The sequence below is a fragment of the Cupressus sempervirens genome, chromosome 7, assembly GCF_028749045.1.
Source record: "Cupressus sempervirens isolate cs-2001-9-10 chromosome 7, ASM2874904v1, whole genome shotgun sequence".
NCBI lineage: Eukaryota > Viridiplantae > Streptophyta > Pinopsida > Cupressales > Cupressaceae > Cupressus > Cupressus sempervirens.
In genome coordinates this window covers 855,126,067-855,153,419 of record NC_143124.1, presented here as the reverse complement: position 1 = coordinate 855,153,419, position 27,353 = coordinate 855,126,067, and the positions used below count along the sequence as shown (strand labels likewise).

The 27,353-nt window shown below is 37.2% G+C and overlaps 1 protein-coding gene across 3 annotated transcripts; it reads right to left on the bottom strand.

Annotated features, from left to right (window-relative positions):
- Positions 1 to 26,420, bottom strand: LOC149550136 (putative GABA transporter 2). 3 transcript variants are annotated; one of them, XM_089793260.1, is made up of 8 exons: positions 25,931 to 26,248; positions 24,759 to 24,989; positions 14,995 to 15,092; positions 1,991 to 2,177; positions 1,663 to 1,793; positions 883 to 1,122; positions 754 to 801; positions 1 to 665 (listed from the first exon to the last, which is right to left on the bottom strand). In XM_089793260.1, the coding sequence occupies exons 1-8, from the start codon at positions 26,097 to 26,099 to the stop codon at positions 570 to 572; spliced, it is 1,200 nt and encodes a 399-aa protein (XP_089649386.1). In that variant the 5' UTR covers positions 26,100 to 26,248; the 3' UTR covers positions 1 to 569. The 3 variants fall into 3 exon arrangements, with proteins under 3 accessions (XP_089649386.1, XP_089649384.1, XP_089649385.1); XM_089793258.1 differs by having other exon boundaries at positions 1 to 801; positions 25,931 to 26,420; XM_089793259.1 differs by lacking the exon at positions 24,759 to 24,989 and having other exon boundaries at positions 1 to 801.
- Positions 26,421 to 27,353: the final 933 nt, after the last annotated feature.

The window sequence follows — 27,353 nt, the reverse complement described above, 5'->3', positions numbered from 1 at the left end:
AGCAGTGCTAAATGGCTTGAATAGTTTGAATTAACAACTATATAATAGGCTTAGCAAATAGTACACATAATCCCCCCACCTGTCAAAATAATCATGATTATGTTGTTGGCCAAGAGAATCATAGAAGCACGAACCGGCCCAAAACTTATATTATAATGTAATGCTGGAAGGATGGAATCAATGGAATAACCCAATAACCGGCACCAATGCATTAGTATCTCCAAAGAATGGTAGCATGGTTGCAATAAATGCACAGATTATTATGTACCAAGATCCCAGAACTAACCTAGGAAGCAGGTATTGTGGTGAAATTGCACCCATCGTCACATCTGCTAATTTATTTTCTAAGATTTCATAGGTCACATGACAGTACACCTTATTTTCCATCAAGAATAGAAGAAAAGAGAAAAATTAGTCAATCACAGTAGTGCTAAACAGCTTGAATAGTTTTGCATCAACTACTATTTGGCGAACTGAGGAAATAGTGCCCATGATTCCTACACCTGTGAAAATGATCATGATTAAGCTGTTGACTGAGAAAATAATAGAAGTGCGATCTGGCCTGAAACTTATATTATAAAGCAGCATTGGAAGGATGAAATCCAATGGAATAAACCCCATAGCCCCCACCAATGCATTGATGTCTCCAAAGAAAGGTAGCATGGCTGCAACAAATGCACATATTATGATGTAGAGAGATCTCAGAAATAGCCTAGGAAGTAGGTTTCGCAGTGAGAAAACGCCCATACTCACATCTGCTGATTTCTTCTCTAAGATTTCATAAGCCACTTGACAGTACACCTTATTTTCCATCAACAATTAGTGGAGGATTATCACAATTAAACTGAGTCAAACTAAAGCAACAGGGATACATCAACTTACCAGTGCTACGGCAAAAAGCTGTAAGAGTATAAAAATCACAGCAATAACAAGCAACCAAACAGGTACCACAGCTATACCCTCATCATCTGGCATGAGATTCTCCAATATGTTATCACGAACATTATTGCCAAATGCCCAGTAGCCTGATACTGCAATGCTGTAATATGTTGCCATTATTACTCCATAGCACATGCATAGCCCTTTAAACATCTTCCCTGTAACTGGAGGGGCAAGTGTTGCCTGTATAATATAGGCAACGAAAACACACACTTAGAAACAAAAATGCCAGTGTCATAATCTATTAAATATAATCTTCAATCAAGACAATCTTGTAAAGCCAAAATACTCATAAAAGTAATAATAAAGAAGCAATATATTTTATAGGACCTACATCCCCACTTTATCCCAATAGGCATTTAAGTCATCTCATCACATCTCAATAGCAGCTTCTTTAGAGGTCCAATTATGAAAGCAAAGAAGGTGGCATTTAGTAAGAAATTGCATGATAAAATCATAAATTTAGGGATGACAGTGTCATAACCTAGTAAATGAAATGTTCAATCAAGACAATCTGACAAAGCCAAAACACCCACACAAATAATCATAAACAAGCAAATATATTTGATAGGACCTACACACCACTTTATCCCAATGGACATTTAAGTCATCTCATTACATCACAATAACAGCTGCCTCTTTAGATATCAAATTATGAAAGCAATGCAGGTGGCGTTTAATCAGAAATTAGATCGATAAAGAGAATTAAATTTAGGTCTTAACCTGTATTTCAGGGAGAATACCATTGCCAAAATTAGTCCCCATAATGGACACAGCTTTGAATCCGCTGAACATATGGATGATTTTGGACCCAGTAACGGAATAATCTTTTGACTGACTTTCACTTGAATAGCCTGTTCAAAACAGTATATGTTTTTATTTTAATTTAGTTTTTCTTTTCTTGCTTTTGATTGACCAAAAACTATGTTAAATGAAACTTACAGAATTAGGAATACTAACTTAGAAAATTATATTGTATCTGCACTAATTTGTCCAATCTGGTGTTCAACAGAATTAATATAACCAGGAATCTGAGAGAGTAAAATTGTACCTGCAATGATACATGCAATCACAATGCAAAAGCTGTATCCCAAACTTAGAAACAGGGATGCAGAGTTGATATATCTCAGTGAATGGAATGAAGGTAACTGAGACAACAGGATCATAACCACAGCCATCATGATTATGAAATGGTGCAAGTTAAGATTTCCATCAGGATCCAAATCTGAGTACATCACCTACATGCACATCACATTCACACTATGAGCTTTTCTTTTCTTCATAAAATATTGAAGCAATAATTCATGAAGAGATACAGAAAACAGAGCAAAATTTACAGGAAAAAGTAGATCTAGCATTTCTTTGGAAAAAATAAAGATTTAAATTAAAAGAGAGTGAACATAAATAAGGAATTCCTATTGGAAAAAAGTTAAGCATTAAGTAGGAATACATCAGAACAGAAATAATGGCAGATTTGGTTTGGTATACTTTTTATATGAAAAGCAACCAGATTGAACTAGGTACCTGTAATAACCCTCCTCAAATCTGCTCTCAAAAATGCTGGTGAACGCTCAAAGAATTTCATCAAACAATTCACATGCAAGGGACGTATGATTGATATAGTATTTCAGCTGGCTTCAAATGACTTTTTCTTCAATTTGCATCAATGAGAATCTTGTGCTAGAAGACTACAATGGACTACACAATGACCTAACATGAGTGTGCTACTAATTTTGACAATATTCAGTGCATATATATGATCTAAGCATGAACAATGAACACTTACAGCCAACTGGCATTTTTACAAACAGTTGGTATGCAAACTAACTAGCTGATAAATAATGATATTAAATTGCTTAAATGACCCCAGCAACTATTATCTTCTTAATTGCAATGAAAATTACAATGCTCATGAAATATGGCCAAGACTTTAACATTTACATGGATTACAAATTGATAATGCTGGTATAATGCACACTTACAGCTGAAAGCTTATAACACCCTAAAAAGCAATACTAACAAAAGAACCTGATTGTAGATGGCTGTAATAATTTCCTTCAATGCTGCCCCTTCTGCTTTGCTTTTTTCGAACTATTTTTTTGGTCTGCTTTTTCGGTTCTACTTTTTCGGGCTTCTTTTTTCGTACCCGTTTTTTCAGCCTGCTTTTTCGATTCCGCTTTTTCAGACTGCTTTTTCGTATCTGCTTTTTCGGATTGCTACTATGTTGAATCTCAAGACCATATCTTTCAATGGCGTCAAGATTTCCAGCTTAAAGGGATTTAAATGCCAAAGTCTTGGCCATATTTCATGAGCATTGTAATTTTCATTGCAATTAAGAAGATAATAGTTGCTGGTGTCATTTAAGCAATTTAATATCATTATTTATCAGCTAGTTAGTTTGCATACCAACTATTTGTAAAAATGCCAGTTGGCTGTAAGTGTTCATTTCTCATGCTTAGATCATATATATGCACTGAATATTGTCAAAATTAATAGCACACTCATGTTAGGTCATTGTGTAGTCCATTGTAGTCTTCTAGCACAAGATTCTCATTGATGCAAATTGAAGAAAAAGTCATTTGAAGCCAGCTGAAATACTATATCAGTCATACGTCCCTTGCATGTGAATTGTTTGATGAAATTTCTTGAGCGTTCATCAGCATTTTTGAGAGCAGATTTGATGAGGGTTGTTACAGTGGTATCAGAGCTATAAGTCCTGCCATCCTGTGGAGGTCTTATAGGGAATTTGGAACAACCAGATAGAGGAGAAAGTGTTTGACGAAATGTCAAAACACTAAAATCAGAGCATTTATGTTTGAGCATGCGACAGGGGCCTTATAATTTCCGCAATACCAGAGCAAAACAAAATAGGATTTCAGACCTGCAAAGCAAACAGTCTAGTTCATCCGTGCAGGTGGACATAGAATCCAATCATACAGACACAGAGGAGATATTCTTTGATCAAGGCGGCAATATGGGAGACAGGAATGCTCGGGATCCTGGAGAGGAAAGATTCTTACAGTTATTAGAGACCTTGGCACAGGGACAGCGATTAGCAGAACAGAGGGCACAGGAACAAAATCAGAGAATGGAGCTTATGATGTAGATGATGGCTCGTCAAATGGGGTTGAATGCTAACATGGGTGGAGGAAATAATCAGAATGGTAATAATCAAAATGGTAACAATCAGAATGGGAACAATCAAGATGAGACACATAATGGAGGTGAACAAGTTGGAAACAATTTCGGTCATGCACCCCAGCAAGCTAGGACAGTGAGTTCAAGGCCCATGATTCCCACATTTCCTCCTAGAGACCCAGAGCAGCCCGTACCAGAGCCCCAGATCACTGATATACAGGACCAGTTGAGAAGAGATTGGGAAGCCGGAGGTCCAAATTTTACTGCTGCAATTATCTTTAGGGAGTATATGGATGTGCGGATGAAACATATGCCACGTGGACATGACAGGAACTAGAGCTATGAGCTACGGAAGAAAGTACGAAAACTTCAGTTACCATATTATGATGGCTCGGGGAAGTCTACAGCAAGAGCTTGGGTTCAAAAGCTTGATACATACTTTCAATTGAACCCTATGCCTGAGGAAGAAGCTATTAAGTATGCAGCAATTCATCTGGATGGGTTAGCACACGAGTGGTGACATCATGGTATGGTCACTATGGGTCATGCACACATTGCCTCATATGTGGAGCTTACGGAGAGACTGATTGAACGTTTTGATAGGAAGGATCCAGAACTACATTTCAAGGAGTTAGCTCAGCTTAAATAATGGGGATCATTGGAAACATACATTTTAGAATTTCAGAAACTTGCAGTGTTAGTAACAGATGTATCTGAACGGAGGATACTAGTTCTATTTATGGATGGGTTAGCTGATCCGTTGAGAGGGTGGATTAAAGCTCTCAACCCTCCCACTTTGCAGGAAGCCATTAAGAAAGCTCGTGACATGGATTCCTCTTCAGCTTCTAAAAATAAATTTCAGGCAAAGAGTTTCCCTTCGAGGAAAGATAAGGACAGTAAACCTTTTCGTAGAGAGGGTCAACCACCTAAGGAGGAAAGTAAGAGGTTGGACAATGAGACACTTAATGATCTCAGGAAGAAGAAGCTTTGTTTTCATTGCAGGGAGCCTTGGGATTTGTCACATAAGTGTGTCCATTGACAGCAAAAGCCAAGCAGATGGAGTACTTTTCAGCTGAAGAGTCAGTGGATGGAGATTCAGAGCAGTCATCAGAATCAGATGGAGATGATAATTCTTCACATGAGGAAGCACACAGTGATAGCACGATAGCTCAGTTGTCCAGTATACAGGAGGCCGTCACTTTCAGAGTTAGGGGAACTTTGGATGGACAAAGATTTGTGGCACTCATTGATACAGGGGCAACACATAACTTCATTGATGAAAAGTTTGTGACATGCAGAGGGCTACATACAGAAGAGCATAGGGGATTTAAGGTGATGATTGCCGACGGCTTCAAAATCGATTGTACCAAGAAAATCTCCAACTTGCAGCTTCGTTTGGGAGATTATGACATGGTGGGAGATTTCTTTGTTGTCAACATTGGTGAATAGGATATGGTGCTTGGGATGAATTGGATGAAATCTCTGGAAGAGTTTACATTTAACCTCCAGAAAATGGAAATGAGGTTTGAGACAAATGGTAAGAAGATAGTACTCAGAGGTTTGTTAGATGGGAGACTACGAGTGGTGTCACTCAAGCAGATGCAGAGTTTCTTCAGCCACGACCAGGTGCAGTGGACAACAGAATTCAGAGTAATGCCTGAGGTGACAGAGCAACATAAACAGGAGTATCCACCTGATGTACAAAAAATAATAACCAAACATACTAAGGTGTTTGGTGAGATACCTCCAGGGAGACCCCCGGATAGGGGAATCGAGCATGTTATTGAGTTAGAGGAAGGGGCTAAGCCAGTCATCATCACACCCTACCGCCATCCAAAGAGATATAAAGATGAAATAGAAAAGGCAATCAAGGAGTTGATTGACATGGGGCACATAAGACCAAGCAAGAGTCCTTTCGCTTCTTCAGTAGTATTGGTGAAGAAGAAGGATGGTACAATGAGGATGTGCATTGATTATAGGGAACTAAACAAGAAGACAATCAAGAACCGATAACCTATTCTACGCATCGATGAGCTTATTGATGAATTGCATGGTGCCTGCTACTTCTCTAAGATTGATTTGAGATCCGGCTACCACCAAATACGGGTTAGAGAGGTGGATGTGGAGAAGACAGCTTTTAGATGCCACTATGGACATTTTGAGTTCTTAGTCATGCCCTTTGGGTTGACTAATGCCCCTGCCACTTTCCAGTCCTGTATGAATAGAGTATTCAGAGATCAGTTGAGGAAGTTTGTGTTGATTTTTTTTGATGATATACTGATATACAACCGTACTTGGGAGGAACATTTGAAGCATATTGATGCAGTGCTCAACATTCTAGAGAGGGAGTCATTATATGCCAAGATGAGTAAATGCGAGTTCGGGATGACAGAGTTGCTCTATCTAGGGCATATTATTAGTGCAAGAAGTGTTCGGGTTGACCCAGACAAGATCAGGGCCATTCTGGATTGGCCACCGCCGAGGAACACTTCACAACTCAAGGGATTTCTTGGGCTTTGTGGGTTCTACCGCAGATTTGTGAAGAGATTTTCACAGATAGCAGCACCACTTACAGATTTGACACGGAAAGACAGTTTCAAGTGGTCAGAGAAGGCTCAGGATTGTTTTGACAAGTTCAAGGAGCTGATGAGTACATGCCCTGTTTTAGCCATTCCAGATTTCACCAGGCCTTTTGAGCTGCAGTGTGATGCCTCAAAAGAGGGCGTAGGAGCTGTCCTGATGCAGGACAAACATCCATCGCATATGAGAGCAGGAAATTACGAGGTGTTGAGAGAACTTACAGCATCTATGACAAAGAAATGCTGCAATCATGCACGCGCTAGCTAAGTTCAGGCAATACTTAGCAGGGAGCCGATTTACAGTAAAAACAGATCATAACAGCTTGAAACATTTCCTTGGACAGAAGGATCTCAATGACAGGCAACAGAAATGGGTGAGTAAGTTACAGGCTTATGATTTTCACATAGTCTATATCAAAGGGAAGAAAAATATCGTCGCAGATGCTTTATCCAGAAGGCCTCATTTGCTTGCTATTGGGATAGTCATGGACGATTGGAGAGAGTTGATCTTGGCAGAGTATGCCAAGGATAGTTGGGCATCTAGTGTTATTGAAGGAACTATTCAGGATAGTCAATATAGTGTTATAAATGATTTGATCATCTACAAGGAAAGGATTTATTTAGTACCCGGGTCTATTATGAAGCAGAAGATTTTGAGGGCATTTCATGATTCACCATTAGCAGGACATCCCGGATTCTTTAAGACATATCGACAGGTGAGAGAGCGCTTCACTTAGAAAGGACTCAAAACAAAGGTGCTTCAGTTTGTTAGGGAGTGCCCAGTATGTCAGCAGAACAAACAGGAACATTCCTTTCCAGGTGGTTTACTACAGCCCCTACCCATACCAGAGAAGAAGTGGGATAGCATTTCCATGGATTTCATTACAGGCCTCCCCAAGGTACAAGGTCAGGATTGTATTTTTGTTGTGGTAGACAAATTGACGAAATTTGCACATTTCTTTGCAATTTCGTCCACATATTCAGCAGTACAGACAGCAGAGCTATTCTTTCGAGCGGTATTTAGATTACATGGGATGCCACGAAACATAGTCAGCGACAGGGATAGTAGGTTTATGAGCCACTTTTGGCAGGAGTTGTTCAGGTTGTGTGGAACAGAGCTAACTCTGAGTATCAGTTACCACCCCCAAATTGATGGGCAAACAGAGATAGTGAATAAATGGGTTGAGGGGTACCTTCGAAACTACATTGTAGGAGAGCAGAAGGCTTGGGTGAAGTGGTTGCATCTAGAGGAGTACTGCTATAACACCTCTTTCCATATGTCTATTCAAATGTCCCCTTTCATGGCACTGTACGGGTATGATGCTCCTAATTTTCTGGATTTGTTATTTGGAGACAGTAGGGTGCTTAAGGCCAAGGATATATTGCAGGAGTGTCAGGACATTATGCGATCCTTGAAGGAAAATTTGCAATGGGCACAAAATCAGCAGAAGCAATATGCTGATTAACACAGGGTTGAGAGATCTTTCGAGGTAGGAGACATGGTGTACCTCATGTTACAGCCGTATAGACAGTCCTCTCTCAAGAGGAATGGAGCAGAGAAATTGAAACCACGCTACTATGGACTATTCAAAGTAATCAGGAGAGTGGGTGAGGTAGCTTATGAGTTGGAGTTGCCTGCAGACAGTAAAGTGCATAACGTGTTCCATGTGTCACGCCTTAAGAAGGCATTGGGGCATAATGTGGTGCCTTCAGTAGTATTGCCACCTCTCGATGATGAGGGAAAGCTTATCTTGATTCCTGAGGCTATACTTGACTCCAGGGAGAGGGTGCTTCGCAGGCGAACTATCAGGGAGTACCTAGTAAAGTGGAGGGACCTACCAGTTGAGGATGCGACATGGGAGGCAGAGGAGATTATTCAGCATCCTGAGTTGAGATTGCTTGGGGACAAGCAATTTCAAGAGGGGCGGACTGTAATGTCCCCCACTTAGCCAGTTTGGAGGTATGTTGTCGTTAGCCCATTCTTGTATGGTCCCGAGGGCTAACCAGGACTTCAAAAGGGATCCTGAGGTTATTTGGCCTAGTCAAATTTAATTACAGGCCAAACGGAGTTCGTTTTTTGGGTTTTCAGAAAGACTTACTATTTTTTGTAAGCCAATAGGGGGGATGCAGTGCCTTCAATTTTCAGTGACAGGATGAGATGCGTTTTGTTTGGCTCTTTCTGATGAGCTATTATATGTGGGATTTCGAGTTTATTTGGTATATTATTTTAATGTTTGAAGTTACAACGGTAAAGTGACTATTTAAATTAAATATTATAATGTTTCATAAAGTCACTTTATAAAAATCAAGAGTCCCCTTTTTGAGTACATACATGGACTTTGTAAAAAGAAAAAAAGGAAGTAATATTAAAAGTCATGTATTCTCCCACATTGGCAAGACGGAAGCGTGAAGCAAGTGAGGAAGGGATTAAAAGAAAGAGGATAGCTCTCATTTATTCATGCTTGGAAATATCAAAGAAATTGGGAAATTTTCTGGAGATTATGTTTCTATAGTTTGAAGGACGAAATCCCTTCAAGCTGGAAATCTTGACGCCATTGAAAGATATGGTCTTGAGATTTAACATAGTAGCAATCCGAAAAAACAGATACGAAAAAGCAGTCCGAAAAAGCAGAACCGAAAAAGCAGGTTGAAAAAACGGGTACGAAAAAAGCAACCCGAAAAAGCAGAACCGAAAAAGCATGCCGAAAAAGCGGTTCGAAAAAAGCAAAGCAGAAAAGGCAGCATTGAAGGAAATTATTACAGCCATCTACAACCAGGTTCTTTTGTTAATATTGCTTTTTAGGGTGTTATAAGCTTTCAGCGGTAAGTGTGCATTATACCAGCATTATCAATTTGTAATCCATGTAAATGCCAAAGTCTTGGCCATATTTCATGAGCATTGTAATTTTCATTGCAATTAAGAAGATAATAGTTGCTGGTGTCATTTAAGCAATTTAATATCATTATTTATCAGCTAGTTAGTTTGCATACCAACTGTTTGTAAAAATGTCAGTTGGCTGTAAGTGTTCATTTCTCATGCTTAGATCATATATATGCACTAAATATTGTCAAAATTAGTAGCACACTCATGTTAGGTCATTGTGTAGTCCATTGTAGTCTTCTAGCACAAGATTCTCATTGATGCAAATTGAAGAAAAAGTCATTTGAAGCCAGCTGAAATACTATATCAGTCATACGTCCCTTGCATGTGAATTGTTTGATGAAATTCCTTGAGCGTTCATCAGCATTTTTGAGAGAAGATTTGAGGAGGGTTATTACAATACCATCATTTCAAACTCCCTTCAATAGGACTTGCATGGCATAAGCAAGAAGATGGAGAGCATGACCAACGCAAGAGACATCCACCATAGCTTTGGGCTTTCAGCAGATTATAAATAGCACATATACTAGACACCATACAATTATCTTTGGCAGAACAAATTTTAAAGAGGGTCCAAAATCTCAATATGACACAAAAGCTACTGAAAAATGAAACCATTAATTTGGTGTATAACAAAATCCCTGGAACCATGCTTCGGCAGGGAGGGGGGTTTAGTCTTCTTACAACGTATGCTTGCGCAGGAATGATAACATGCTGGTGCATGATGGGTCACCGCTACTGTACACCCCTCGTAGACATATCACTCGAGCTTTTTCGTCTACTTACCCATTGTTTGGGATACAAAGCTAATTCAGCTTCTTCTGCATGGCTTCAAAAAAGTTCATTCCTACATTTTTAAATAAAAGGGACATATTATTGTTTGCAGAGTGTATTCATTTTGTTCAATGATGCCAGTCAACAAATGAATGCTGGTGTTCATTGGTTCAATTCACTCTTGTTTGTTAATTAGATGAAGGAGCCAAACAAGACTCATTTTCAGATATGAGTTGTGAACAACATTGTCAAAATTCTTCTATGTTTGTTTCTTTATGTCTTCAATAATTTTATGAGGAAAAAGTCCTGCATTACCGGTTTTGCGTCCTAGAGTTCGGGTCCAGGTCCAAGTTCGCACAGGTCTGAATTCACGTCCGGGTTTTCTCCGGGTCCGGATTTCGGACTGTGGATCTGTCCGGGTCCTTGCTGGCACAAAACCCAGATGAAACCACTGTGAACCCAAGAGGACCCACAGCAGTAGAGTCCAAAAAATGAAATAAAACAACTTAAAATTAAAAAAATTTAAATATTTTTTTAATGTAACCCTAAAGTAGCCTAATAAAAAACATTTCACTCATCTAATCTCTCAATTTGGTGTGCCCATTTTGCAAGTTTTAAGAGAAGGTTGTAGAGATTGTTTGTTCCAATGATGAGGACTTGGATATTGCGACGGGGATGAAGCAGTTGATCCTTTACTGTTTGGTGACTCATTTGACCCTTGAAGGGCATTTGATAGTATGGTCATTGATAAACTATTAAACACTTGCCATTTATCATTATGTTTCAAACTTTATTATTTGATGAACTACTCTATGTTTTGAAATTTCATTTTGCAATTTAGCGATTCAATGTATGATTTTCTTTACAATCATGAACATTGATTAATGAGCAGGTATTTACTATTTATCTGTGACATCTACAATTGAACAAGGATCAACATAGACTCATACTATGAAATGACTAAGATTTGCAATTATGCATGTTTCTCTTATTTTTTTGTATATAGACACACACACACACACAGAAAAAGATAATAGAGATGGATGGGAACAAGAACCCTTACCCGCTAGTTAAGGAATGTTAATCCTGTGGGTAGCATAGTAATTCCAAGGGAAGAATTGTGGGGCTTAAGAGTGTCTTTTAGGAAACAGTTCTATGGTAGGGTAGGCAAATTTTGAGAACCCTTTCCCACTAGTTAAGTAATGTAATCCTGTGGGTAGAATAGCAATTCTAAGGTAGGAATTGTGGGGCTTCACAGTGTCTTTTAGGAAACAGGTCTATGGTAGGGGAGGCAAATTTTGAGAACCCTTTCTCACAGTTTAGGAATGTTAATCTTGTGGTTAGAGTAGCAATTCTAAGGGAGGAAATGTGGTGCTTGACAGTGTCTGTTAGGAAACAGTTCTATGGTAGGAGAAGAAGAATATGAACCTTTCAGGATATTGATCTCATTACGATTAATACAAAGCGAGTGAAAGTGAGGACCAAGAATGCTCAGGTTTTAGCAATCATGTGGTGAATGTCAGAAGCGGAGAAAACATATTGAGGATTATATGCCTGGGGTAAGTGGGTGTAACTGACTTTTAAGGATTGTCTAGGTTTAAGACAACATTTAACATTCAACAAAATTAAGTTGCTCAAAAGTCACTTGGAGGGTACCTATTATCAGCGGGTGATACGTCACAATGGAAAGCAGAAAGTAAAACTTATTAGCAGCTATGAAAAAACACACATATAAGTGGTACGAAAGGTGAGAGGGGACATTAACATTAGATGAAATTTCTCAGTTCACACAAGATGGTTGGAATTGTATCTCAAAAACCTTCTTTTCAGAAAGCTTTTACACCTTTCTAATAAAATACAATGATGACTATCCACCTACACTGCAACAATCAATAGTATGACTTCAACATAAACCAGAAGACTATTTTCTCCTTCTAAAGACATCGTTATTTGTCAACTTACATAAAACCAAAGAATATCAGTACAAAAAACCAGCCACAATCACAGTAACTTACAATCCCAAATAGCTTATCAAAGTGTTCAGCTTTCCAACTATGTCGGAAGCTGTTTGTGTTCCAATAATAAGACATCGGAATTTGAGATCTTAGTTTGCATCCGTAGCCTAGGTTCTCATTTCCAAATATTTCATGAATTCCTAGTGTGAACTGACCTTGTTACTTCTTTTGCAGGTTGTCTTGTAATCCTCAATCATTACAAAAACAAGGATGGGGAAGAGGTGATTGTCAACTGAAAGCTACCTTATCAGGTTCTGCTATTAAGGCCGGGAAACTGGTACTCATATGGTTTGGGTACTGGCTCTTACCAGGATCTTCTTGGATTTATCTTGGGTACTTGAGCTCTCTGTGGTTCCTTCTATGAATGACCCACTGCAAACCCAGGCACCCAAGAAGTACCCGAGGGCAGTGCCCAAGCATAAACACCAAAATATGTGCACACACATGAAACAAAATATGCTTTACTTTTAAATTCTCATAAAATCTGTGTCAGAATATACCAAGCAAATATCTATATTAAGCCTTTACATATTTACTGAGTAAAAGGCAATTAATTCTATTAGGTTTGAATGCATAAAAAATCCATAAATCTTATCAAAGTTCTTATTATGATAAGCAACTGCAATCTTCTTCAGAACAAAGGACCACTTTATCTTATAACTTAAATGCAAGAATGCAACGAATGTGGACTGTTTCACATTTCTAAGCCCTGCAACCTGTCTGCAATGGTGTACAGGCATTGTCAATGGGACATTCATCTTTTTGAAAAAATTGCATGCAGCTGATGCCATGCAGCCAAAACAGCTTCATTTGGTGGCCATTACCTGTTGTTGTACATCCCCTGCCATTGTTTACTTTTATTTCTGCCATCATCAATCTGCAATATATACTTTGACTAGACATATAGTTAATCACAAATTAGGAAATACAAAGACTAGAAAACTTCAAGTTGTTTCCAAGGTTTCTATTTACTCCTGCATTTTCTTTCAGTTAGATATTGCACATCTGCACACACATGTAGCTAAACCTCTGACATTGTGCTGCCACAGTGCATTACACCTCTCACACAAATATCCCTTATGCATTTTTGGATTTGCCAGAAAATAGTGTTGGTACCTGCAAATTCTGTTCAATGAAATTTCCTTTTCTTGGGCAAATCACAAACCCTTGATTCCCTCAATATGATTATTGAATGAATCTTTCCATCCTTCCCTCAAAGTAAGATCCCCTCATATACACTAGGTAAAATAATGTTTATGGATTTGAGCCTAGATGAATTTGGCAGAGGTTCACAATATTTATGATATCCAAAGTTATTTAAGAGCACAATATGAAGTACCTAATACTGTATATAATGCTTCTGATGAAAAAAATATGAATACTAAATTTCAATTATAATTTAAATTTTCATTGTGTAATGGCATTTTAAGACTTGGGCATTTTCATTTTCGCAAATTATGAATACGATATATGAGGTATTTTATTTATTATTTCAATGGCAATTATATATTTATGAGTATCGCTCTTCTTTTAAAAGAAAAACCATAACAGATGTCTAATTAGGTTAAAGATAACCAATTTAATGTTCAATATCTAGAATTTGTGTGCCTTAAAATATGTTGAGAATCTTTCAAAAAAGTATGTGGTTAGCCTAATCCTAACCTTCGATTAAATTAGCTACCTCTTAGTTGTGTGCTAAATAAATGAATCAATGGATAATTTTGGTTGGCTTGAGATAGTGCTAACTGATCAAATTCAAGATTTTGATAATATTACAATTGGTACCCTCAGATGCCCTATTAACCCTGTTTGATCTTGAAAGAGGAATTAAATTTTTTAGTCAGCAGGTGGTAACACTGAAAAAGTGGTCACTACACCTTTGGTCAGTGTGCTAAAAGACAAAAGATGGGATATATGGTTATGATGCCTGGTCCAAAAGATGACAATAGTGGTCTTAAACACATGATTTGCGATGATGCTATGGAAGATAACAACTATGTTTAGGCAATTGGTGAAAACCATGATTTAGACCCTAAAAAGGAAATCTAAAGAGACCCCAACCAGAACGTAAGCATGGTTAAAGGATAAACAGCAGAATATAACTAGCTATCTGCATCGTTTTTCATCGTTTTTCAAACCTTAAGATGGCCTTCAAACTCCCATCATCCACAAGTTACGAGGAACAATCATCAATTGAAAGGTTAGGAGACCAGAAGCATATGATATGAAGGCAGAATATACTGTGGTTATGGAGAAAATATTGACTCTTTTGAGTACATTAAGTAAAGGATTATGTGAATTCCATGGAATGGTGTGTTGATTATATTTGGCCTGAAGCTTTTCATGTTCTTGCTAAGCATGAGAAAGGTTAAGGGGGATATGAAAAAATATTTATTCACAAATGGATTAAAACTCATTGAGGCATAAAAATAATTTAGGGGATTTGGTACACTTGGTGTAAAATGGGTACATTGAGAGCAGACCTGATTCTATACTAAACAAACTCCTTGTGAACAAAGGGCATTTTCTTATTCCTCTTGTTGATCAAGAAAGTTTTGTGACTGATTCTCACACAATATCTGATCATCATCCTAATGAATTAATTTTCATGTGCTTCTTGTCCTTCCCAGAGTTTCTAAACTTCAAAAGTATTGGAGGGGTTGTTTACCTGCAGACACTCGGCACCAAGAAGAATGCTCCCAATGGACACGCCCATGTTGATTGTTGTCTGAACTGACACAACCAAATAAAACATCCATCCAGAACCTGTAGGAATCATTCGAACTGGAATAAGTTACCAATGAAGGTTATGCATCATGTGATACAAAAAACACAAGTTTGCATATTGTGCATATGAATTAAGTAACCGAGCAGATTCTACATAAAAAACTAAAATGGAATGAAAACCTTATTTTCTTATTGATGTTCACAAAAGACCTATGTGGTTCATCATCTAGAAAACTAACAGTGATTAATGAAAGGGCTATTTGGTCAAGAATTATGATGGTCAAATGCATGCTTCTATTGGCGTGAATTAAGCATATTTTATAGAATTCACAAAATATGGAAGTTCACTATGAGATTGAAAATTTAGGCATGAGTCTAGAATATATAGCAACACCCTTTTTTATTAAGCCTTTCAGTTTTTCATGAGAAACTAAAATGTCTAAAACACAAAGAAATAATGATCAAACACAAAGAAATCACCACTCAACTTAGTTGGCAATCTGATCTGAATTAGATTGCTCATGTTTTCATCTAGTCAGTGGCATAATTCCCAAGTTTCCCAGATCCCTACTTTAATTTTAAAAAGAAAAATATAAAAATTGTTTTGGACTGCATCCGATGGAAAATCCAGCAGTTATTCCTTTATTTGCCATGAATTTAAAAAAAAACACAATTTTTGTAAGCAACTCATTTCTGCATCTAATAAAATAATTATTTAAGAATGGCTTGCAAGGGATGTGAGGGGTTGGTTGATAGGGTACTGCTACCTATCAGTGGCAGAAGATGTTACTGCTTCAACTAATCCAAAGGTACCTGCTGTTGAGGCTTTGTTGGGTTCTCTTTCAAATTTATCTTAGAAAGGTAATCTTGTTTTTAACATTTTAATTTTGAAATTTTAGTATGCTTGTTGGCCTGGGGCCAAGCTTACATGCAAACTTCCTCAATCTGATTTTGCAAAAAAGTTGAATATCGCATTTAAAATTTCTTTCAAGCATAATACTATAAGGAAAAAAGCTCGGATTTTTGTGGAGGAAGCTTTAGTTGATAATTTAATGGGTTTTTGGCCAAAACCAGAGAAATTGGATCAATCTCCACTGGAAACTCTTCTCAAATTGTGGAATAAGCATTTAGTTTTATGAAAGAGGATTCTAAGTCATCTTCTTTAAGCTAAAAGAGAGCAAGGATTAAATTTTAAGAATGATCCTCATTTTAAGGGACAAGAGAGTTGTATTTGATCATTAGGCCATGGATTTCCACACAGTAGAAAATATACTCAGTGCAGCCCCTGTTTGGATGAAACTTCCACATCACCCTGTTAATTATTGGGATGATGAGTCTTTATGACTACCGTCGACAAAACTATGGACCATTTTGTTGATAAGTTTGAGTCATAAAGAAACTTTGCCTGCAACCTAATCTGCAAGGAAGTAAAGCTGGAGAAAGGTCTCTCTTAAGCTATGAGCTAAATCTTGATGGATGGTCATATATCCATGAACTTGACTATAACCAGTTTGTTGTGAAGTTCTCACACCATCGCCCCAAAATCTTGGGGACTCCCTTTTTTTTTTTTTGATCGCCTTGGCAAATTTTTTTTTAAGATGTCCAAAAAATTTCCAATTTTAGAGAAAAATTCGCCTTAGATGCCTTCGGGTCAAGAGGGAGGAGGTTAGATTTGTTTTTTCACCCAATTTTAACTTGATTTTCTAGAACTTGTAATTTTATCCTTAGGCCAAACGATCTCAAAGATAACATGTTTTTTTCGATGGTTAGAATAATACCCGGCAGGATAAATTTACAAATTTTATGGACTTAAACAGTTTTGTTTTGAAAATTGGATATAGTTATATAATCTTTAGCATTTTCAAGATGAAATTTTTTAGATTTATTTGTTTCCGAAAATTTTAATTTTTTGGTGAAAATTTGATTTTGTAATGGTGAAATTGAATTAGGAAAATCGATTTTGGATTCTAGAGAAATGATTTATTTTTGTTAAAAAATTAAAATGGCATTGCAAAATCGATTTTGGATTAAATTGCAAAAAGTGGCATTAAAAAGGTTAAATTCGCCTTGAAGATTTTAAAATCTTTTAAGAAATTGGTAAATTAAAATTGAAAAAAATCGATTTTGGCTTGCCAAATCCAATTTTAAATGATATTTTAATTACTAAAATGTCATTAAATGAAAATGTTTAGCATCTCCAAGGCTTTATTAATTTTATTTTTGCAATTTTGGTCTTAACCAGCAATTAAAAATGCAAAATTCACTATGGCAAAATTAATTTTTAGCTTGGCATTTACTCTGGGCCAGAATTGTGCACTAATTAAATTTTCTTTCTCTCCCGGGGCTAGTCAGCCAGCTCCAAGCTGTGTGTGGAGTTGGGTATAAGAAGACTTCTCCCCTTTCCCATTTCTCATTCCACCACAAGCAGGTCTCTTCTACTTGGCGATTTTCTTAGGCAGCCTTCTACTTAGCAAATTTTGGGAACAGATTTGTGTGCTTGAAGCAGATTTCAGGGCCTTCACGATTTTTTTTAGGGGCAGAATTTCCTTGTGTTTGACGATTTTTCGTTTGGAAGAGCAGCTCTACTTGGCGATTTTTCTCTTGAAAATAATTTTCAGACTAGGTGACTTCTTTTTGGGAGCAGACTTGGCATTACTTTGGTCTGATTTCTTTCTTGCAAAGAAGCTACAATTTCAACGTAGGCAATTTGGGGCAGATCTGATTTTTCTTGCCCTAGGCAATTTCTTCTTGAAATCTGATTTCCTCTAGAGGTTGCGATTTTTTTTCCCTAGGAGTTGGACGATTTTTGTTGGTGAAGAAGTACATAATCAAGGACCTGATTTTTGGCACATGCATGGGCAATTTCAAGAGGACAGAATTCTGATTTCTTCAGCTAGGGCATCATTATTTGCAAAGTGCTTGAAATTCTTAGGTCTGATCTGAACTTCAAAGAAGACCCGGCTATTGGTAAAGGTGATTTCAATTCATTCTAGAGTTGAAAGGTGGTCCTCAAGTGGATTTCACTCCTTGTTCTTGTTTGGTCTTGTTTCTCTTGGTTCTTTTTGCATCCATCATCCACCACTTCATCATCCCATCTATAGGTTGAAGTTGGAGAGATAAGTGTAGAATCCATGATAGGACATTTGGCAAGGCAGAAATAAGCTAGACCACCCTAGGAATGAAGGTTGGGAGATATAAGTGAAGTCCATCATAAGGCAACGAAGAGGCAAAAACAAGTAGTAGTCCCACCCCTAAGTTGAAGATTGGAAATTGATAAGTGTACTGATAGGACTTGGCGAGGCAGAAATAAGTTAGAATTCATCAATAGAAAGAAGGTTGGAGATCGATAAGGGTAGTCCATATCACTTAAAACGAAGGGGCAGAAATAAGTGTTTAGGATGGTAAATGTCAGTGCAAGCAAGAACCCTAAGGGAACAAATACTAAGAAAGAAAAAGAGGACATGATGCCCAAAACCACCTTCTTCTCAAAAATGAGGTGAATTACCGATACCAATATCAGTACAATGAACATGATACAACTAAAGCATAAACTAAAGAAGGAACAATCCCCCATGGCAAAGAAGATTTACAAAAATGGAATTGCACACGCAGCGGCTTTCCCTCCTACCTTGCCTTGTCTAGAAATGGTTATGGAATGTGCATCCAGGTTTGATTTGGTTAGTAAATCCGTTTCAAGTTTGATTTGGTTTGATTTAAAAGAGCGTGTTGGCCAACATCGGCGGACAGGTGATTGAAGAAGCATTCAGCATCCCTCAGTACAAAAGTATGACAGTAGTAATGATGGACCAAGCGGCTAAGTCATTTCAAGATAACCAAGAGGCTTATTTCATGCATCTAAAACAGGATTGGCTACACGAAGGAAAGAAGGGCATCACCAGATCATCGAGGCTCATCGTGGCAGACTTCAAATCAGAATATGGAGATCTCGTTGTGCTTCTTAGTCGGATCATGGGCCTAGCTCAAGGTATGCAATTTGAAAACTGGATGTACTTCTTTATTGATGAAATTGAAAAAGGAAAAAGAAGATTTGATTGGGCTAGGATCATAAGCGAGAATCTAGAGCTGCAACTTAGAACCATACAGAATCAAAAGCAATTCTACATGGGGTCCTATCTGTTTTATCTGATTGCTAGATTGTATAAAAATCCTGGACTTAAGGCCTTAGGAGAAATTGGCAATGGGCCAGGGCAATATTTGGTGCATGAATGCTATCCAAAGCTTCATTTGCACAACAACAAAGATTATAAAATGTTTTGTGACGCCTTTTCCATAAAGACAATAAAGGTATTACAAGGGACACCTACTAGGAGGCTCTCATCAAAAGCAGAAGCAAAGATTAAAAAATATGGGAGTTGGTTCATCCAATTTCCGCAATTCACATACATTAGAGTAGAAGGAAGCACAGTTTGTCCCAAGAGGCTTCCAAGATACCCACCCGACAAGGTAGTTTTGATGGAATTGGCTAGGCAACTTGAGCATTATGACAGAATAATGAAACTCAAGGATAAGACAGGGATTACCTTCTCATTTGGAATTGGCAATGATAGTTGCCCCAATCGTATCGCCTTTGCAACTACGGAGCAGGAATTAGAATGGTATCATCTAGGATGGTACAGAGCAAGGCAAGGATTTGATCCTAATGGTCTTATCAAGGTATCTCACAGAAATGCATTTAAACATGTTCCCACTATAGAAGACTCTTGGGCCAATGCCAAGAATGAATTTCATGTGAGAAAGCTAGCTTTCTCAAGATTGTCGATGAGCATGATAAGAGATATCAGATGGAGAGGCCTTGATATTCCCAATCAACTGGAAGATGATGGAGATGTGCTCAAAGAAGACTATGTTACAGTTGAATCCAGTAGATTGGGATGATCATCAGGATCCTTCCTTAGTGGCAGTTACAAGGACAGTTGATTTGCACACCAAGTTGTGGTACAATGAAAGATTAAGGAAACTACAAAGTCAAAGGATACACCTCACTTATGAGAAGATGAAGTCAAAAGAGGGTCCAGTGGAATCAATCGAACAAAAGGGTGAAGGAAGTAGCCAGCAACAAGAAACAGTTAGAAGCAAGAAGAGAGCTTTGGAGGTTGAGAAAAGCAAAGAACATCCGAAACCTCCAGCAAAGAGACAGCATGTAGCACCATCAAGGGAAAGCATAATTGAAGCTAGAGGTCAAGAAGACAACACAAGTGAACAAAGGACCGTAGTTGAAGTGAGCTCTGATTCAGAGTCAAGTGCTTACAGTGATAGCACCGAGTACTCTCCACTCTCAGAAAACCAACAAGGAGATGACATGGCAGTTACTAGTGAAGAAGATGAACCGATTAATATTGAGGAAATAAGTCAGGCGCCCGAGGCTGCTGGTGATGCTTTGTCAGTCGAACCAAATCCAGATTTGGGGAGATGCACCGCACCACTATGGTTAAGGCAAATGCTTATGCCGAGAGGCAAGGTAGTAGCTACCCGAACAGTTGATGACATCCAAGGATTAATAGAAAAGAATGATAGCGAGAACCAGAAACAAATGACAATAACGGTAGCAAGGTAATCAGGAGCGGCAATGATGGTCACCGAAAGGTTCAGATTGCTATACCAACAGTCAACAAGGCATTGGATGAGATTGCAACTCAAGAATATGAAATAGTAGAGCACAACTTGGGAAGAAACACGGATGACATGGAATGTGAGGAGATCCAGGAGGGTATAGTTTCAATCAGAGAAAGGTTGAGGAAGGCAAATGAAAGGATCATAAAGTTGGAGGCCGAGAACAAATATTGGAGAGATTGCCAGCCTATCCAACAGTTGCACCAGGCAGCCCTTCCTCAAGACAGCGGGAGCAACCTAGAAGAGATATTGACTCAGCTACATGAAGTCAAGGATTGGATCCATGATACAATCCAAGACAGGCGAAATTTCTCGCCTTCCTTTATCTCAACATTCAAGTCATTAGTGACTATTAGAGACAAATTCTGAATATTTGAAGAGGAGTGGAAGGATTTCCTTCCAGTCAAGGATTTAGCTATTCCCAAGCTACAGGCGTTCATTGGGCTACCAAAGAAATATTTGGAAAGGGCAAGTTGGTTGAAGGAGGATTGAGTACGGTAGAGTCTTGGTTTGTCGCCTTGACTACTAGATTGAGAACACTCGAGGAGATACCGAATGCAGTTGTACAAGACAACCCAAGTGTCGACACTTCCATTTCAACCATGATGAGCGACGTTGGGGTGGCACTTGATTTTGAGGATATCAGAGAAGAGGACATCAATGAAACAAGGCTTGGATCAAGATTGGATGAGTTAAGAAAGGTTGCTATCAAGAAGAAACATTTGGGCACCTTTTCCTCCCTCAATGCCTTTATTGGATACACAAAAGAGTACGAGAAAGACCATGAGAAGACACTACAAGCAGCAGGCAACATGATGAAATCGACTGAGCTCAAGATAAAACATACACCTTGCCCTCCCATGGAGAAAGTCAACGAAAGGCTAGCTAAGTTCATTGCCTTAACTAAAAGAATGAAAGAGAAAGGGAGATTTATATTAGAAGACCATTTGATGTAAGCCCAAGTGGCAATTTCTCTTTCTTCTAAGATAGGACAAGTGTCTAATTCTAATTGGACACCATTTTGGTGCCATCTCATTGGTTGTCATTTTTTCTTTTTTTCATTGCTCTGTTGATGAGGTGGCATCTTCTCATTGGTCGATGGGGTGGAAACCCTAATTAGGGTTTCTAGGATCCAATCTGGATCGTCGATTTTGCCTCTTTATCTCTACTGTCAGTTGTAAATTTTGGCCTCTATATAAGGCCATTTGCTCTCATTTGTAAGGGTCGAAGAAAATTGTTGCAAAGATAATGCCAAAAAATCGCTTTTCTTTCTCATTGTTGTGACTTGCATGGTGATTAAGAGCTTTTGGTGTTGTTGCATGGTTTCTACTTCCACTAATTAGAATAAGATTTTTATTTTGAAGTTGTTAAAGCAAGTTTCGTTTCAAGAAGTTGCTAAGTAAGATAAAGAGTAGATGGATAGTTGCATGGTAGTATTAGTAGATGTTTGATAGGGATTTATAACTAGGCCACTAGCATCCTAGCAGTTTGTTGGGCAGCCTTCTATGGTAAACTAGTGCATTTTCCTTTGAATCATTGCATCTATGGAGGTGGAGCCGCTGGTAAACTTTCATTAGATTCAATCCCCGTCCATTTGCTAATCTTCCATTCGTAGGAGTAGGAGTAGAATAGCAAGTAGTTAGGAGTTGGAGTTTTGAAGAGGAAAGTTAGGAAGTTGTAAGTCAGAAGAACATTCACCCTCCATCACGATCACCTTCTCCATCAACATCCTCTAGCATTCACACCGAATCACCATCACCATCACTCCACCAAAGTCCAAGTCATCCTCAAACAAATAGTGTAAGGCCGCCTACGTGATCACCAGCGAATCACATCGATACACTGAGTTAGTATCCACAGGTGTAAGGAACATTGGAGTTCTTGCTTATGTCCGCATAAGTATTAACTTTTCAAAAGAGGAATTGTGTGTTTGATACCCCGTATCAGATATCCAATTGCTAATATGTTATGTAGTGGTACAAAAACTGACATCAACACAGTTGCCACTCAAATGTTATAGATCCCATGGACATGGCCACTTTGCCAAGAACAAAATATGCTTCGGATGCTCCAAAATTCTCAATACACATTTAACACAGCCAAAGCAAATAGACAACTCAGATTAAGATACCAAATAGGGTCAAGCTACTATTATTTTTAACAGGTTTGAAATATTAGGAGAAACATCTTAAGGTCTTCATAAGAGGAATTGCATAATCATGTTGAACAGTTGAAGTTTGTTCACAAGAAATCCATAGGGAGGTAGGAGGACAAAGCCCTTTTGAAAAAAAATTTTGAAGTTGTTTTGAGAAAGAATCAGAATGAGGCAAACAAAAGAAAATGTTTTAAAAAAATTATAGACTTTTCAAAAGAAGTGGTGACTTTTGTTCCTCTAGGCAATGCTGAGGGTTTTATTCCTTTAAAATAAAACCATTAAGTTTCGAAAGTCGGATTCCACTATGTATCTTTTTGTATCAACATCAACTTTTTTTTCATTTTTTTGAAAACAACAGATTACAGATGATAATAGGCACCTTAATGATTTCTTTCATAAATATCAACTTTTCCAGGAGAAGACTATGAATGAAAACAAATGAATCACTCATTCTTTGGAAACATTAATTTTTTGGGTCTGATTCTTTTATCAGCCCAAGTTCAAGTGCTTTGGTTTGTCACAATTTGGTGGGTTCACCCCAATGCGTGGGCTTTACGTGTCCTTCCATTCTACATTGGATTTGAAGCCTTGTTTATAATTGTTCAATGTTTATCATTATTTAAACTTTGGAATGTGACTCTTTCATATACGTTTTTTAATATATGTAATATATATCTTTTTACAAACTGTTATAGCATTTATTCATGAAAACACACTTTTTAAAATATATTTCCAACAAAAAACTTTTTTATGTTTAAATTCTTAACTTTTCATTTTTCGCTGAAATGATCTAAAGATAAGGGATCTGAAAGCCCCAAAAGTTGGAGAGATGCCAAACCATAAATTAATCAATTTGAAAATTTACATTAAATCTCATCTGACTGCATTGCATCATTCTCTGTTTCAAAATTATAGCCTTTAAAAGATAGAAAGTTCACATGATTATTATTTGTGTCATTTGAAGGAGGTAGCTAAAAAGGGGCTCAAACAACAAAGATGATGATTCACAAAAATAATCTTTTCTGACTCCGTTTAAGAACCGTAATTGAGGAAGCAGCTAAAATATAAATACCTTTCAATTTGGAAAGGAATGTAGAACAGTACAGCCAAGCTCAAAAAATAAAAAAGGAACAATTTTTATATGTTTCATCGATTACCACTTCCTGGAAGGGAGACAATAGATTTTTTATTTTGAACCTGCAATTCACCTGTGACCACATAGAGCTACAATTCTCTTTTCTCAGCTCCATTTTATCTCTCGCTTCCTAAATATATGCAACAACTCTAATTTTGCTTTGCTCCACTCTCCCCAATAGCTGTAGAGTGGGGGTCTCGTTAGAAAACAATATCAAAATTAAAAGGATTCTTAATCATCAAAACAGCCCATGAGAGCGAGACATCCTTTCTCGGTGCAATAACCTTTTTATATATAATGTTGTTTTTTCCTACTCAAAAGGAATTTCCACTCTCTCCATTCTTTCCCAAAATTTATTCCACCAACAGTAACAAGGACTTTTGCAGAATTCACAAAGCATATGTAATAGATTAACCTTTCTCCTTGCTTCATCACCCACAAACTTTAGCAGTTACCAGATGCTCAGAGGTTGAATGGTTAGGCCAATTAGGGAAGCCAAACTTCATTTTTCTATGCCCATTTTCTTGTGTTATTATCCGCAAACTTACTTCATAGTAATTTCAAAATTTTAAACAAAATCAGCAATTAGGTTAACAGAGCATTCAATTTTGAGTTTGTGTTAACAGAAAAAAATTGATTGCATTTCTAGCTTATCCCCAATTCAGAGCGGGATGAATTATGGGTGAGTCAAAATGCTTATGCTAAAGACAGCTATACAGAAAACTCTTAAAGGTGACTCACGCATCTAGATTCCTACAAACAAGCACAATACAGCATTGCATACCAAGGATATCACTTGCCAGCTCACGAAATCGAATGTGACGACGGCCATTTTTCTCACAATTGTCGAGCACTTTGGACATCAGGTTATAAGAATAGAAGCTAACAGATGCTGCCCCAGAGAGGGCAACGAGTCCCAATGTCCATCCCATGCAAGAGAAGGCATATGGCAGAGTAAGAATTGCAGGCCCTACAATGGCAGTTGTCAAATGAAACCCCGCATGCCACCATGTTCCTGTAACAGTACAAACATTCAAATCAAACTTTCATTTAGGGTGATCTTGTTGCAACGTAAATTTATTTCACACTGTATTGGAATAGATTGTATATAATGTTAATGTCCCAGATTTTAGATCTCTTCTCTGGAACTAGTCCTCAATTTTTCCATGAACCATATGACACTAACAAAATTATATTTAGTTGGCTACTGATGCTGATAATGAAGGTGCACTTAAGCATCTATTACATCTAGGCGATGTTCTTATCCGAAAAGTTCTGAGAAACCTATGGAAGCCACTAATTGTAATACTACTTTTGATTTAAGAGCGAGCAATCATAGAACTTCTTATAAGCTCAAGGTTATTAAGCCTTTTTCATTTGAAGGTGATCTCCAGAGAAATTGTATTGTTAATCTGTTTGGAAGTTCTAATGCTTCGTCTCATGAATATCATTTAGATGTAATGAATGTTAAGTGATGACACTGGAATTAATTTATCCAAACTCACACTCACTCACTAATTCAGATGGAAGGTTTGGCTCTTAATTTCTTTATGATGTATGACTGATAGGCCCACCCACATTATCCTTTAAAGAACTAAATTCAAATTTTTTAAAATTAAACTCTTAATTTCTCATTCTAAATTTATATTAATTACCACTGATAAAACATAGAATAATGAATTTAGTTGAAAAATTACACACTTGAATATCAATTTAAATATCACATTACTTCTTTTTTCAAATATACACCTATATATTTTGAACTTCTAGATATGATATTAACTTCTGTAAACCTAACTTAATGCCCATGAGATGCACTTACAATCTTGTAACTGAACTACTAGATCTGTCTGTAGTCTGAAACCCCAAGAAATTACGAAAGTGGACAGGATCAACATCACTAAAAAACATTGCATATATATACAACTTTTGGTTTAAAGGGTGGTCAGAAAATACCTTTGGAGGCCAAAACAAAGGCTGCACCACCATCTCGATCTGCCTCTCCAGTTTGCCTATTACCATCTCCTCCGTTATAACTCCTATCACTTATCTCTTCTCCTATTCCATCTTGATGCAAAGCATTCCCATCTGGGCTGCTGGGAAGCTTCAAATATTCCAAGTCCATATTTATCCCACGGTTTCTTCACAAAATGCATCTTCACGGGAAAGAATGATGCATATAATGTATCAGATCCATGCAATTCACGGTCAGTCAGTGCCATTACTATCTTAAATGCTTTGCCGGAGTACTTTAGACAGACTATCTAACAGTCCTCCCAAACGAGAATATCACAAGAGTTGTTCGGGAATTGGAACGAAGAAAGAAAGCACCTATCAACAAAGTAAAATTCAATTTTAGAGAAAATTTAGCGGACTGTTTAAATACGAAAGCTACTTACAGCAGGAACGTATATCTACTACAGCAACGACAATAGACTTCATATTGAAGTTTCAAGTACTTCGTTAGCGTACCACTATTATAATCAGTTTTTATAATTGATTTAATTGGATAATAAATCAAAAATTTATATTCCTCTTTTTCTAAGTTTCAAATTGGATTAAAACGAGATTTTTCAAATTTATATTAGCTTTTTAAATTTGTAAATTGCAAAAAAAATTAATTTTATTTTTAAGCTATAATTATAAAACTAATAATACTACTAAACTCTAATTTAATATCATATTTTTTAAGTAAAATTTGAAGAAACAAATTTGTTATATATAAATAATATTGTTATTATAAAAAATAACACAATTATTTTATGAATTGATTAAAATTTAATATAATATTATAATATCTAAAATATTTAACTAGTGTTTTATAAATGTTATACCAAATCAATGAAAATTAAAATATATTATTTTTTATATAGGTAACAGGGGAAGCTTGAATAATTTTGTAATAGTCTAGCTCACTAGAGGCACACGAAGGGAGGAAAGAGTTGGACAAAGAAAACCTCTAGTCTAACCCCCACCTCCTCCCAAAAAAAGAACAAAAGCATAGTTACAAAATCTTACAAACTTTTCAACTATACATATGAGGTAGTGCTTGATCAGTTACAAACAACCCATTAAAAATGGATAAACCCTTCCTTCTATAAGGTAATAGATACTATTACAATGTCAAACCTTCTTGTTTTAGAAGGTCTACAATAACTTGTGCTTGACTATCATTTCTCATCTAATGATGTTCTTTGTTTTGCATAAAGTGAACTCCTCTTGAGAGTCTAAATTTGCATTTGTCATAGTCAAAACTCTTTTGCAAACCAAGTTAGAACATACAATTTATGGCGTTAGTAATCTCCATATAAGGACATGGAACTTAAAGGGACTACTCTTTACCTTTTTAAACATCAAGATTTCACATCTTACTTTTGTT